The following is a 13,594-nucleotide window of genomic DNA, read 5'->3' as shown; positions in this document are numbered from 1 at the left end:
CCCCACAAAAAAAAATAGGCTCCCAAAGGAAATACTCTCTCTGTCCTTAATTACTTGTCCATTTTTTTCTTTTTAGTTGTCCCTAATTACTTGTCTATTTTGACAAATCAATAAAGGACAATTTTTTTTACCTATTATACCCTCAGTTAATTACTTTGAAAAATGTAGAACTTTCTGAAAATGGTAAATTCACTATGTCAATACTTGTTTTCTTAATAGGTGTGTCAATTTAAAAGTGGACAAGTGATTAGGGACAGAGGAAAGCAACATTTACCCACCATGCATATTTTAATTATTTCAGTACTTGAAACATTTAAGCTATTTATAATTATTTAATTAAACAAATGAGTTCTGATATCAACCACACACTCAATTAGTCCATCTTAATAATCCAAAAAATGTCTTAATCTAGACATGCTCCAAGTAGATGGCACCTTCCATCCACACTCCAAAAAGAACAAAAAGATGTGAAAATATCCCATTCTTCTAGATATTTTTTAAACTTTTTTCCATAAAAAAAAACATAATATATAAACAACACCTCAAATTAGATTTTAACCAATAAATAAACACTTTAATTTTGATCGTGTATATTTAAACACCTCAACTTAATCTCTCAATGGACAATCAAACACTTCAACCCATCTTCACTATGTCTCGTGGATATCTGATACTAACTTGACACAATAATTTTTGAATGTGTCTAAATGATTATTTTATATGTTGTAGTGTTCAACTGCTATATAAGAGACAAGATGAAGTGTCTAAATATGCATACTCAGTTGTGTTGTGTCCGTACCCCCCTCTCCCCCCCCAAAAAAAAAAAATCAAAAAGAAGAGTGTAAGTACAAGAGCCACCAGCTAAATCTCAATTTAATTTCAACTGACAATTAAATCTTTCAATTCATCTTTACTATGTCTTGTGGACATCTAATACTAATTTGACATAATAATTTTTAAATGTGTCTAGATGATTATTTTGTATGAGATCGATTGAAATGTTATCATACTCGATTGTGTTGTGTCCAATCACCCCCCACCCCCACCCCCACCCCCAAAAAAAAAATCAAGAAAAGAGTGAAAGTACAAGAACCACCAACTAAACCCCATTACGTAGTTCGTCCCTTCTCCACCCAAAACCCCTCAACCCCAAAAATAAACACCTTATCACCATTTCCTCAATTTGAAACAACTTCTCCCTCTCCTTTCTCTTCTTCCCCAAATGTTCAAGAATTCATGACAACTCTACTACCCCCCACCCCCCTTTCACCCCCTTCCTCAACTTCACCATTTCCCTTCACCCAAAATCTCATCTTTAACTCCTTCTCTTCTTCAACCCTCACTTGTAAAGCTACCAATAGCTCATTTCAACCTCACCCCACTTCCAATCCCTCCAACCCCACTTCCTTAATCACCTCCAAGAACTCATTTTCAGCTTCCCCTGACAATACCCTTTTGACCCTTTTGCAGCAAAGGAAGACTGATGAAGCTTGGTTATACTACACCAAGAATCTTGATCAACAACTCCCAAACCCCACTTGTCTTAGCCGTTTAGTTTCTCAATTATCTTACCAAAACTCCACTATCAGCCTCCGCCGTGCTCAGTCAATCATCCAACGCCTCCGCCATGAACGGCAGCTCCACCGCCTCGACGCGAATTCCCTTGGACTTCTTGCTAGTGCTGCAGCTAAAGGTGGACATGTTCTTTATGCTGCTTCTATTATTAAGTCAATGTTGAAATCTGGTTATTTACCTCATGTTAAAGCTTGGAGTTCTGTTGTTAGTCGTCTTGCATCCTCTGGTGATGATGGTCCAATTGAGAGTTTGGGTCTTTTTTGTGCTGTTACTAAAAGGATTCGTAGGTTGTCTAATCTTGATTTGGTTAAGCATTCGCTGCCTGATACAGCTGCGTATAATGCTGTGTTGAATGCTTGTGCTAATCTTGGTGATAAAAATAGGTTCTTGGAGTTGTTTAATGAAATGAGTGAGTTTGATTGTGAGCCTGATGTTTTGAGTTATAATGTGATGATTAAGCTTTGTGCCAGAGGTGATAGGAAGGATTTGCTTGTTTTCGTATTGGAAAGGATACTTGAGAAAGGAATTCCATTGTGTATGTCAACATTTCAGTCTCTTGTTGCTGCTTATGTTGGTTTTGGTGATTTGGTTACTGCTGAAAAAGTTGTTCAGGCAATGAGGGAAGGGAGGAGGGATTTGTGTAAGATGCTAAGAGAGGGTAATGTGGAAGAGGTGTGTTTGAATGATAGTGATGTGTTTGACAAGTTGCTCCCGAATTCTGTTAATTGGAGAGATAATGAGCCACCGGAGTTGTCTAGAGTGTTTGAACCGAATTCTAGGATGTATACGACTTTAATGAAAGGTTATATGAATGCTGGCCGTGTTACAGATATGGTGAGGATGTTAGAGGCAATGAGACATCTAGGAGATAGTGAGAGCCATCCGGACCATGTCACTTACACGACGGTTATTTCTGCATTTGTGAAGCAAGGTTTAATGGATAGGGCACGGGAGGTGCTGGCCGAGATGGTCAGGATTGGTGTCCCTGCTAATAGAGTAACTTACAATGTTTTGATCAAAGGATATTGCCAACAGCTGCATATTGACATGGCAGAAGAGCTGATTAAAGAGATGATTGATACTGGAATAGAGCCTGATGTGGTTTCTTATAACACAATCATTGATGGATGTATATTGGTAGATGACTGTGCAGGAGCTCTTTCTTACTTCAACGAGATGAGAGCGAGAGGTATTGCTCCGACCAAAGTAAGTTACACCACTTTGATGAAAGCTTTTGCCTCGTCTGGTCAGGCTAAGCTAGCTAACAAGGTGTTTGACGAGATGCTTAAAGACCCTCGAGTGAAGGTTGATTTGGTGGCTTGGAATATGTTGGTAGATGCATACTCTAAGCTGGGAAAGGTTGAGGAAGCAAAGAGTGTGATTGAGAGGATGAAAGAAAACGGATTCTACCCAAACGTGGCCACTTATGGCAGTCTTGCAAATGCAATTGCTTTGGCTAGGAAGCCGGGAGAAGCACTCTTGCTTTGGAATGAGATAAAACAGAGGTGTGGAATGGGAAATGGAGAGGAGTCTATTCCTTCTTCAGGCGTCCCGCCATTGGAACCTGATGAAGGACTGTTGGATACTTTGGCAGACATATGTGTCCGAGCAGCTTTCTTCAAGAAAGCTTTGGAGATCGTTGCTTGCATGGAGCAACACGGGATACCACCAAATAAGACCAAGTTTACTAGGATCTACGTCGAGATGCATTCAAGGATGTTTACTAGTAAGCATGCATCGAGAGCTAGACAGGATAGGAGAAAGGAACGAAAACGAGCAGCTGAAGCATTCAAGTTCTGGTTGGGATTGCCCAACTCCTATTATGGAAGTGAGTGGCGCCTTGATTCAGTAATCGACGATGAATACAAATCCGAGTAATTGAAGATGAAAACATAGATATGATACTTGAATATATAGATTTGAAAGTTTGTTGTGTTATACACAGTTGAAATATAATCTGATACAGCTTTCTCCTCGATTCTAGTATAGTTGGAAGGCAGGAATTTAATGTAATGAAGCCCTGATAATAACCACACTCTGTATTCTATGTATGATGATCAATAGCAATTATACTTTTTTGTTTTACCAAAGTTCATAAGGTGTATACATCAATTAATGGGTTACATAATGATGTACTTTCTAGCTCTTTCGTCAATGCATGGTAAAAGAACCACCTGGTTTTATTCATGAATGTATAGGAGTTAACAAAATACTCAATATTTGCTCTCGATATACATGTATTGATTTCTTCAGAATCACCTAAAAGGTCACGTAGTTAAAACTATTTACATGGAAAGAACATATTACAAACACATTAAGAAGCCAAAAATGGCACGACTTCTGGAAAACAAACAGAATGATACATGATTTAGTTGTGGCCTTAGAGTTGTTCGACTATCCTCTTGACCTTGATGTTTGTGAATAAGATGAAGATAGCACCTGCATAAAAATGATTCAAGATGTCACTTAAAAGAGTATTTTTGCACGATAGTCGAAACCCAAAATTTGACATATTTTCACATTAGTAATGTCGAGAGAAATGAGTTCCAGTGATTGGTTGGAGGATGACGATATAAAAGGTATATTATAACGTGCACATTTAGGAAGTAAGGCCAAAGAAGAAACTCTTAACCGTATAATCTTGATTCTCAGTGCAAATTGATTGTCTTGTTGTAAATATAAAAGCCAGACATCACAATACCTGATATGTCTTGGGACCCTTCTTTAGTAAATAACCAACACTATTAAGATTATCCACGAATGTGTCGATATCTGGAACCATTAATGCAATCCGATCTGCCAGACAATATATTTCCTGCAAAATAAATACTGTTTAGGGATTTTTCTCATTCTTGCATTAGTACTTTACCATAAAATATACAATGATGAGAAATATGGCTTACAGAAATTGAAAAGCAATCCTTTTGCTGCAATTCTGATTGCTTATGCAAGGCACTCAAAAACCGTTTTGCTTCTTTCTGCTGACTCATTCCCCCACTCCGTCCAAAATCCACAAATCCATGCTCGTCAACATACTTATCGTATAATGATTCTTTCATTATTTCCACAACATCCTGAAAATTGAGAATACATGGTTTGAGGGCATCGTAATAGAGCAATTTGATGATCAAGATTATAGCAGGTCTTGATGATTTTGGAAAGATTGTTAACAAACTGTATTAGAAATGAGCAACTACGGAGACAATCAATTTACCAGAGCATCTTGCTCAGTTATCTCTTCTCTTAGATCTACTCTAGCTCGAGCTCCTGCCAACCTTACCAAGCTCTCTAATTGCCTTGCGGTTATCGGTGTACCATCACCGGACGTATTATGATCCCTCAACTTCAAGTAAAACTTCTGCAAGATTTCTGCTGCTGGTTTTGTCATCCTTGCACCAAATGACAAGAAGATAAATAAACATTTTAAAGAGTAGCAAAAACTTTCAAACACAAGACAAAGCACATTTGACAACCTAGGAAATATATAAGTTCTTGCATAAGCAATGTATTTACGCAGAAGAGGGGCAGGCAATGGAACAAAACCACTGTCTTTCTTAGGGTCAAGTCTCAGCCTTGCAACTAAAGAACCCTGTTTTGTATTCATGTCAATTTCTCTAACATCCAGCGAGGCTGCAAAGAAAAATTATGAGCAATTTGTATAAAAATATTTCCCACTGGGATAATGGTTGGCAAAGGGCAAACCTGTACATAACCGTTTTGTGACTGGTGGCTGCTCTACACTTTTTGCATGAAGCTGACAAGGAAAAGCTTTAAATCATGCAATTTTTCACATGAATAAACTCTAAATGATAACCATATAATTGCATCAACTGATAAATTTCAATCAAATTGTATTGCATGAAAGAAAAAGGACCTTTTCCTTGAATAAGCTAAAGAAAATGATGCTAAAAGTAGCAGGGTAAGTGACAGGATTGTTTTTTGGTCAATGATTGATCACCGAATCTTTTTTTTTTTTTCAATGATTCACCTAATCTACCAAAAATAACTCAAGGATAGCATCAACTAGCTATTTCCATTGAACGAGTGAATTTTGATAGTGTTTCATACTGGTCAAGCAGAAAATGTAAAAGAAATTGATTACATATATCTGATGGTGTTAAAAATGAATTATTTACTGCAACAAGAATTGTCTCCCTACAGCAAACAAGGATTCGAGGAGCGATGCCGACAGTTGGATATTTCTTACTAAGTTGATCAATTTTCCAACATAAACGAACATTTGCAGAAAGGAGTGAGGACTCTTACTGACATAATATGCTCAGAGAGTCGCTTGTCCAGCACTTCATCAGGTTTATCAAGTAATATGAACACCAAATCAAATCGTGAAAGCAAAGCACCATTCATCTTCAAGTTCTCGTTCACAGTTTTTGCACGGCTGCAAGAATTTTTTCACACATTACCACCACAGATTAATAGCTTTTAAAAAACCAATATGTAATGCAAGTATTCCCATGATCTAAGTTTACATAATTATATGAGATAGATTCTTCTCCTTTCTTCTTTCTCCTCTTTTTAGTTTCTATCTTCTTTCTTCTGTGAGTTACACATCTAACCACCAGTCTATCCTACAGCTCCTTAAGCCCTGAAGTGAGGCTCAAAACGTGTTGAGCACTTACCCTCGCTTAATGAGTGCTTTAGGGTCGTCATAAAGGTTCTAAGGCATGTTCTCTTCTGAAGAGGCAACATTAAACAATTAATATTTTACTTTATCGTAAAAAAAAATCAAATTCTTTGTTCATCTATTTGTCATTCATGCTTATAATTATTAGTTTTGGACTAAACATATATTTGTATTATTTTTGCGCTTAAAGCCCCAGCAGACCTTAAAGCTTTTTTGTGCCTTTTGTTTTTGATAACACTGCCAGAGATGTTACTGCTCAATTACATATGTTAAAACATAAGTGTTCGTGTTTGGTAGCTCTCTAGTGTAACCTAAGAAATGTATATAAGGAGGATGGCATGACTTGTTGTATGAGGGGATACACCCTCTTCTGTAATGTCCAGCATTATCTAGTGCTTGGCTGCTTTCTTTGCTTACATAACCAAAAAAGTGGATCTAAAGGCATCAATTATCACTCAACCAATCATCCATAACATTAAAATAAAAAATATGTAAGTTTTTCATAATACTTGTAGTGGCCACCAGCAGGGTTTGCTGCTGCTAAAACAGATGTTCGCGCTGACAAACTTGCAACAAGTCCTGCCTTTGCAACAGAGACGCACTGTTGTTCCATAGCCTCCAATAAGGCCTAAAGTCATGGAAAAATAATTATGTCCTGATCCTAAGTGTGAAGTACTAGTTGACAGTATAAATCCGTTTAACTAAAAAGACCTGATGTTCAGCAGACATTTTGTCAAACTCGTCAATGCAACATAATCCACGATCGGCAAGAACCATAGCACCTAACCATGCCAAAAAGCAACAAAAACAGTATAATTAAGCATTTTGGGACCAAGATGATCACTATAAGCAATGACTGAAGCGGTAATTTCTCTTAAAACAAATTTCTAAATAGCATAGCTAGACAAATTTACAGGTAATTCCTGATTTTTCCTCAATCCGGAAGGTGAGAAAGGACACTATCAACCATACAAAGTAGTAACCAATATAATAGCACCTGTTTGATTACAAAGAACTATACTAAGTTCAACTTCTTTTTACTAGACACACCCTCCCTCAGGAAATAAATAAATAAGGATTCTCATAAAACAGTGATACCCCAAATATTCATTTTAGTTACCCTATGTTTTCTCTTTAAAAATACATTGCTTTAAATATAACCTTCTGCAAAAAGATACAATTGATTGGTGAATTTCCAAATCATAGTATTCCCACACTAAAAGAAAAAGAGACCATTACCTGCTTCAAACGCATAGTCACCGGTCAAAGGATCCTTGACAACAGCAACAGTAAGGCCAGCGTTAGTTGTTGCATTACCACAAATATATATGCCACGGGGAGAAATGGAAGCTGCCGCTTGAAGTAGTTGACTTTTACCCAATCCAGGATCACCTAATAACGTAGAAACCAGCTCTAATCAAGTTAGCTTGTACAATTATGTGACATATTCAGATAAACGGATAAACTTGACTTCTTAATAGATATTTTAGCTTGAGAAAAATGCTAACTTATAAGCTAAACCGCTTTCCCGAATTTATTTCCAGCAGGACCAAAAGAAGACAAGGTAGATAGCCACATACCGACAATTATTATGTGGATATCTCCTCTCACAGGAACCTTATTCTGATCCATGGAATGCTTCCGTACACCACCAAATAAAGCTAATGTAATTCCCGCTACACAAAGAAGAGGAACAAAAAAAGAGGAAAGAGGATCAAGTTATCTATGTACCTGTAGCATGACCACTTAAAACAGCTCATGGAAACAAAACTAATTCCACCAAACACAATGTAAACATAACAAAGGAAGAAATGTGATAGTGCTTCAATTGTATGTGTCTTTTTTCCATGAATCACATACCAATAATTAACATATGAAAAAGTGTGGCAAGAGTTTCAAGATACATAAACAACCCAGGCAAACACTTAAGAAGTGGGAAAGGAAAAAAAAAAGATGACAACAAGTAAGTAAACAAAGAAAGTAAAGGGTACAAAAATCGGGTATCTTTGCATGCCTAACTAGAGAGTAATTCCGAAGAAGGGAAAGACCCTCAGATATGAATCACTCCATTATATTGACAATTTGAGTTGATCGCAGTATGATGGCAGTTGGCCAAGCAGGGCCATTTCATCTACTGGTTTAGGACATACCAAAAAGATCCCAAATAACATGGTACAACCCTTTTTTTAATGAAGTGATTGTGTTAAAAGGCATCAAGAAGATACAGGTACACATGTGAATCTAGTTGATATCTATTTTACAGTAAAGGCACATCACCAAATGAAATGGGATTCAAACTGGAAGGCATTAATCCTGTGTCCACATTCAAACAGTCCTAACCCGGAGGCTTACTCTATGCTGCGAAAGTGAGATATAAAGAAAAGCCAAACATATAACAAGAGGATTGGATACAAAGACCTCAACTCATCTTCTAAGACTCTCCATTTGATATATGTCCTAAAGCAAGCAGGTTAGCTCTTGTTCATCACCATGCAGCAGGGTACAAATCAATAATTTAAGGAATGATAGCTTACTGAAAAATAATGATAAAACTCATCCCAATGATTATTTATACCTTTAACAAGCTCGTGACCGTAGATCGAGGGGCAAACAGATTGAAGTATTTGTCGAAAGACATCAGAACCGTGTTCTTCAGAAAACTTAACAATAAACTCCAAATCCTTTGGAGAGAATGAGTATAAATCAAATAGCTCTGTAGCTCTAGCATTAGGGTTATCTTGTGAACCCTCAGGTGTTGACTGAGACTTCGAGTTTGTAATAGAAACTACTTCTAGGTACAAATAATAAAGTCCTTGATTCTTGCCTTTTGACTTTCCTGCATTTACCAAGGTTCGCATACAGTTAACATCTGACATATATAACCAAAATTGAAGTATATAGCAGCAAATCAAATGCATAATTTTTTTCCCATCTGCAACATTATCAATGTCGCTGGCCTATATTTTTCTGGAGTGCAACAGAAAGATTGGTATAATGACTTTTCTCTCCCAGAAATCAATTCAGGCAAAGGCTATATAGCTGTGATTTCTGACTGAAAGTAGGGTACCAAAACATAACTAATTCGAATATCATTTATTACAAGGCACTCTATCAATATATCATTTTGAATGAACGAAAGTTCCATTGTGTTATATGCAACCAAATCATGGAGGACTCATAAGTTGATCTACTTAATATGCATTCTTAATGGACAAGTATATTATGACATTAAACCTTCTTTTCCTAAATAATAGCTCATTTGACAAGAAGGATAGCTGGAGACTCTGTATGGTCACTGGATCAACATTAGCTTAAAAGGTTTAGATGTCATTCATCCAAGACTTGGAGCAAACACAGAGAAGAAGCATTCATACTTATTGTATTATTAGAAATTTCAGACAATGCATTATCATTTGTTGCTCACCGCTCTGTGCAGAAAGCAGTGGTACTTAATAACATATATCCAAAATAAAAGATAAGAACAAATAAGAAGATACTGCCTTTAGACTTGACTCAAGACTGTTAAAATGTTTAAAGACTTCAAACAATAGTAAGAACAAGATACAAGATTCACCGTCGCTGATGATATTACTAGTCTACATCAGCTTTAAGGCCTATAATTGAATATGATGCTTATTTCATATCAGTCAGGAGCTTTAGTCTGAAGCACGTGACTCAAAATTTTATATTTTTAAATGAAGTTAATGACCCATGCATGAAAAACAACGGTCAGCACACTTCATCAACTTTCTCTTAAATTTCTCCCTTATATATTTAATTTAAACAGGGAACCATATGTTACAGTCCGATAAAAGAAGGCTATATTTGGTGTTCACATATATAATCTAATTTAATGGAGAAAATCCGGCGTAACATACTTTTTGCTGCGCTAAGACAGAAACAAACTTACATTTATGGCTCTTAAACAAAGTCTGCTTTCATTTCTCAAGATCTATATCAGGGATGTACTCACTTCTCTCTACATATACACACACACGCATGACATATATAGCATATATATGTATCCTCATCTCGAGCAAGAGATGGAATGGAAGGAAAAAATTAGGAGGATCAAAAATTTTGCTCATAAGATGCTGCAATCTACACTCATAAGTATGAAACTGTTGTTAGAGAAAAACATTCAGATTATTTGTTCAAAATATTAATAAGCTCACAAGAAACAGGATAAGTATATTAATTTGTTTTTTATAGGTGGAGGAAAGACATTCATGCTATCCAAACACATCTATGTCGCGTTCTCTATATAATCATTTACCTCCTCCAATATCCATGTAATTGTTAATCACCCTAATAATACCAGTGACAGTCACAATATCCCCAGGGATGCATGCATCCACAAGATCTTCAGTTAGTTCACATTCAACAGTTCGAGGTACCCGTCCCTCTTCATGATGTTCAGATTTCAGCAGCTCCTGAATTCTAGGAGAGCATAGATAACTTACATAAGAAATGAACAATAAAACAGAGAGTTAAGAAGAAGAATAGAATAATAGAAATGAAATATTTAGTAACATATTTTACCCAAAAAGTATGATATAAAAAGATGTTGAAGTACAGTCTACAGACATCAAAGGAAGAGAAATTTACCTTATTTTCTGAAAGTCTATAATTCGAGCTGTAGACCTTATGGGATTAAAAGTCCTACATTTACAACCATGCAATTCACATACTGGTGGAGGTGAAAATTTTCCATCTGGAAAGTCACGAGTAATACTGGTTCCGCACTTAGTACATGCAAAACACATTTGCATCACCAGAGGCTTGACTGTGCTGACTTTTACCACTGTACCACGTACAGAGACAAGCCTATCTATCATGTGAAAAACATATTAAGAATCTAAGCAGCATTAAGCTAATTGATCGATAAAGAGCAAATGTAAAGTTGAATATCATTTTACCAATATAAGCAGCTTTTAGGTTCTTCAATGCAATCATTGATTGAGGATAGTTGTGGAGACGTATATTTATCTTCACAAAATCATCAAAACTTTCATCCCCCAATTTCATAAAGTAAATCTGCAAGCAGCAGGACATAACGTAACGATACAATTAAGATAAAATAATATAAATATGTGGAAAAATTGAATTTCATAACTGTAAATGTACTACCTTGTGTAATGCAGCACTCATACACAACAGAGCATCTTTAGATTTACTCTCTAAAATTGTATAAAATTCTTGGAGCTCACAAAGTTTTTGGAATTGCTGAAAGTCCAGTGGCAATAAGAACGTGCCGTCAACCTCCTTCACCTAGATTAATAATTCAGTATCATTCTTTAATCTGTAACTTACAACTCTAAGAATTATAATTTTCCAGCAATTGAATCATGCTTAAACACTAAAATATTACAATAATATCAGCAAATCAGCCATTTCCTTTACTATTATTACTGTACTATGCCATAATTGTCAGATATAGACTCCAGTGGATGACGTTCTCCATTCAAATACTTCAGACAAGAAACATCAAACAGTATAATAAAACCCTCCACAAGATGAAATAAGAGATTAGAGGAAGACCAACTTTCTGAAATAGCAAAAGAGTCCTTTGTTCACAACTTTTTGGACTTTGAAAGTATGACAAGCAATATGTGGCAGCATCATCCTTCACCTACGATGGTGGTTTTAGAGTACAATGGAAGGGTTCACAAGAAACAATAGTTTCTGCCTTGACCATGTATAAGCAATAAGAAATCTACTAAAAATCTATAAGTACTATGACTGTGAATCCAGTTATTATTGTAATTAATTTGAGATCATTGTAGCAACCCATAAATTTAAAAAAAGTGGATCCACCTCTATTCACCTAGACTTAGGACCCGTCTCTCCATAAAAATTATTCACTTTATTTGAAAACTGTTGTTTGGTGTATTTTAAATTTGGCAAACAACTTATAACCTGCTTTCCGATTCAATTCACTTTTGAAGTTGTATTTAAGTTGAAGTATGAACATTATTCCAAATATTCTTTGCAAAACGTATAACCAAGCACAATTCCATTTTCAACTCCAACTCCATCAATTCCAAATAAAATGAAAATTATTTGGAAATTATAGCCAAAAGCATACTTAATAATTCAACATCAGTCTTTGACCTTCATTTTCAGTTACTATTAGTTATGGTTATCCGGCAACTAAAAAAAGTTTAGAAGAAGAAATATTAAATGGAAAAAATCAGTAAATCAGCAATTTCCTTTGCTACTAGTATGAACTTCGCCTTATTCACAGTAGCAGATACAGACTCCAATCGCCCAAGTTCACCATATGAAAACATCAAGTGCAGAAAACAGTTCACAATTGTTTGAAACAAAACAACTCAAAAACACTACACAAAAAGTAAATACTCGATGTATGGAGTACAACAGTCAAATCATCGTAATTTCCTAGTAAATTCAGCCAGCCATTTCACAATTGTTTGTAACAAAACAACTCAAAAACACACCTAAAGTATCCAGATCTTTTTTGAGTTTCATTCCTGGTGTTTGAGTTCACTATGCCAATTATAACCAACTATTTATCAAAACACATCTTAACTATCAATTGTTGCTTTTTCCTACCTGAACATGTGATATTTCATATAGGAAACTTACACAAGATACTTTTAGATGTGTTTTCGACCATAAATCACTCGACTCTCAAAATTAAGCAATCATAGCGTGTCTTCGAGAGCTAACCTGAGAAACGAATTGTTCACCGGAAGGAGCAGAGAAGAAGTGAACAAGCTCAGAGGCGAGTCGGAATTGTGGGTCGCCGACATGGAAATCGATACCGGGGAAATAAATCGACAGTGCTTTACCGAGACCGATAGGCGTCGTCAATTTCTGTTGAATCTTCCCGTTCACCGCCATTTCTCCGGTCATGGGGTGGCGATTGGACCGTACAAAGCTCTCCGAAAGGGGAAAAAAGGTTCACGATAGTTTTGGCGGGAGAAGAACACACGAGGCAATATAGAAACGAAAAAGGATAAAAATAGTTTAAATTAACTGATTTAAAGGAAAAATTACTTATATACACACATTTACTTACTTTAATATTCATTTATCCCTACCTTTTTTAAAAATTTCAAAAATTCCTTGTTCCCCAATTCATAAAATCTTTTAGATACATAAATATTTCACTCCTATTTTCAGCCTACACCCACGTTTTCCACTCCCCATTTCACTCCTTCATTTTATCCCTAAATTCTCTCCACTTCTTTAGCAGTTACAAATTTCAAATTCATTTTGATTTTCAGAAAGTGTCTCTCTCAAGTTTATCAATTAATCTATTTTTGAATTTCAAATTTTTTCTGTTTTCAATTAATGATTTCAAATTATTCAAGAGGTAGATTTTTTTCCATCACATCAATTTTTGATTTC

The 13,594-nt window shown here is 35.9% G+C and overlaps 2 protein-coding genes across 3 annotated transcripts; one reads left to right on the top strand and one right to left on the bottom strand.

Annotated features, from left to right (window-relative positions):
* The first annotated feature begins 1,165 nt into the window (after positions 1 to 1,165).
* On the top strand, positions 1,166 to 3,703 carry LOC125833425 (pentatricopeptide repeat-containing protein At3g09650, chloroplastic). The gene has a single exon (XM_049512573.1). The coding sequence runs from the start codon at positions 1,237 to 1,239 to the stop codon at positions 3,451 to 3,453; it is 2,217 nt and encodes a 738-aa protein (XP_049368530.1). The 5' UTR covers positions 1,166 to 1,236; the 3' UTR covers positions 3,454 to 3,703.
* A 51-nt stretch (positions 3,704 to 3,754) lies between these two features.
* On the bottom strand, positions 3,755 to 13,159 carry LOC125833421 (probable DNA helicase MCM8). Of its 2 annotated transcripts, XM_049512570.1 has the most exons (17): positions 12,911 to 13,159; positions 11,348 to 11,488; positions 11,137 to 11,254; positions 10,826 to 11,048; positions 10,494 to 10,657; positions 8,793 to 9,053; positions 7,798 to 7,893; positions 7,457 to 7,609; positions 6,929 to 6,999; positions 6,727 to 6,845; positions 5,842 to 5,971; positions 5,278 to 5,329; positions 5,049 to 5,205; positions 4,790 to 4,964; positions 4,479 to 4,649; positions 4,277 to 4,390; positions 3,755 to 4,014 (listed from the first exon to the last, which is right to left on the bottom strand). In XM_049512570.1, exons 1-17 carry the CDS (start codon positions 13,094 to 13,096, stop codon positions 3,970 to 3,972), a joined length of 2,376 nt encoding a protein of 791 aa, XP_049368527.1. In that variant the 5' UTR covers positions 13,097 to 13,159; the 3' UTR covers positions 3,755 to 3,969. The 2 variants fall into 2 exon arrangements, with proteins under 2 accessions (XP_049368527.1, XP_049368526.1); XM_049512569.1 differs by having other exon boundaries at positions 4,790 to 5,205.
* Between the last annotated feature and the right edge of the window lie 435 nt (positions 13,160 to 13,594).

The sequence above is a fragment of the Solanum verrucosum genome, unplaced genomic scaffold, assembly GCF_900185275.1.
Source record: "Solanum verrucosum unplaced genomic scaffold, falcon-dt-bn FXZP01000142.1, whole genome shotgun sequence".
NCBI classification, from domain to species: Eukaryota; Viridiplantae; Streptophyta; class Magnoliopsida; order Solanales; family Solanaceae; genus Solanum; species Solanum verrucosum.
This window is presented reverse-complemented; position numbering and strand designations above follow the sequence as displayed.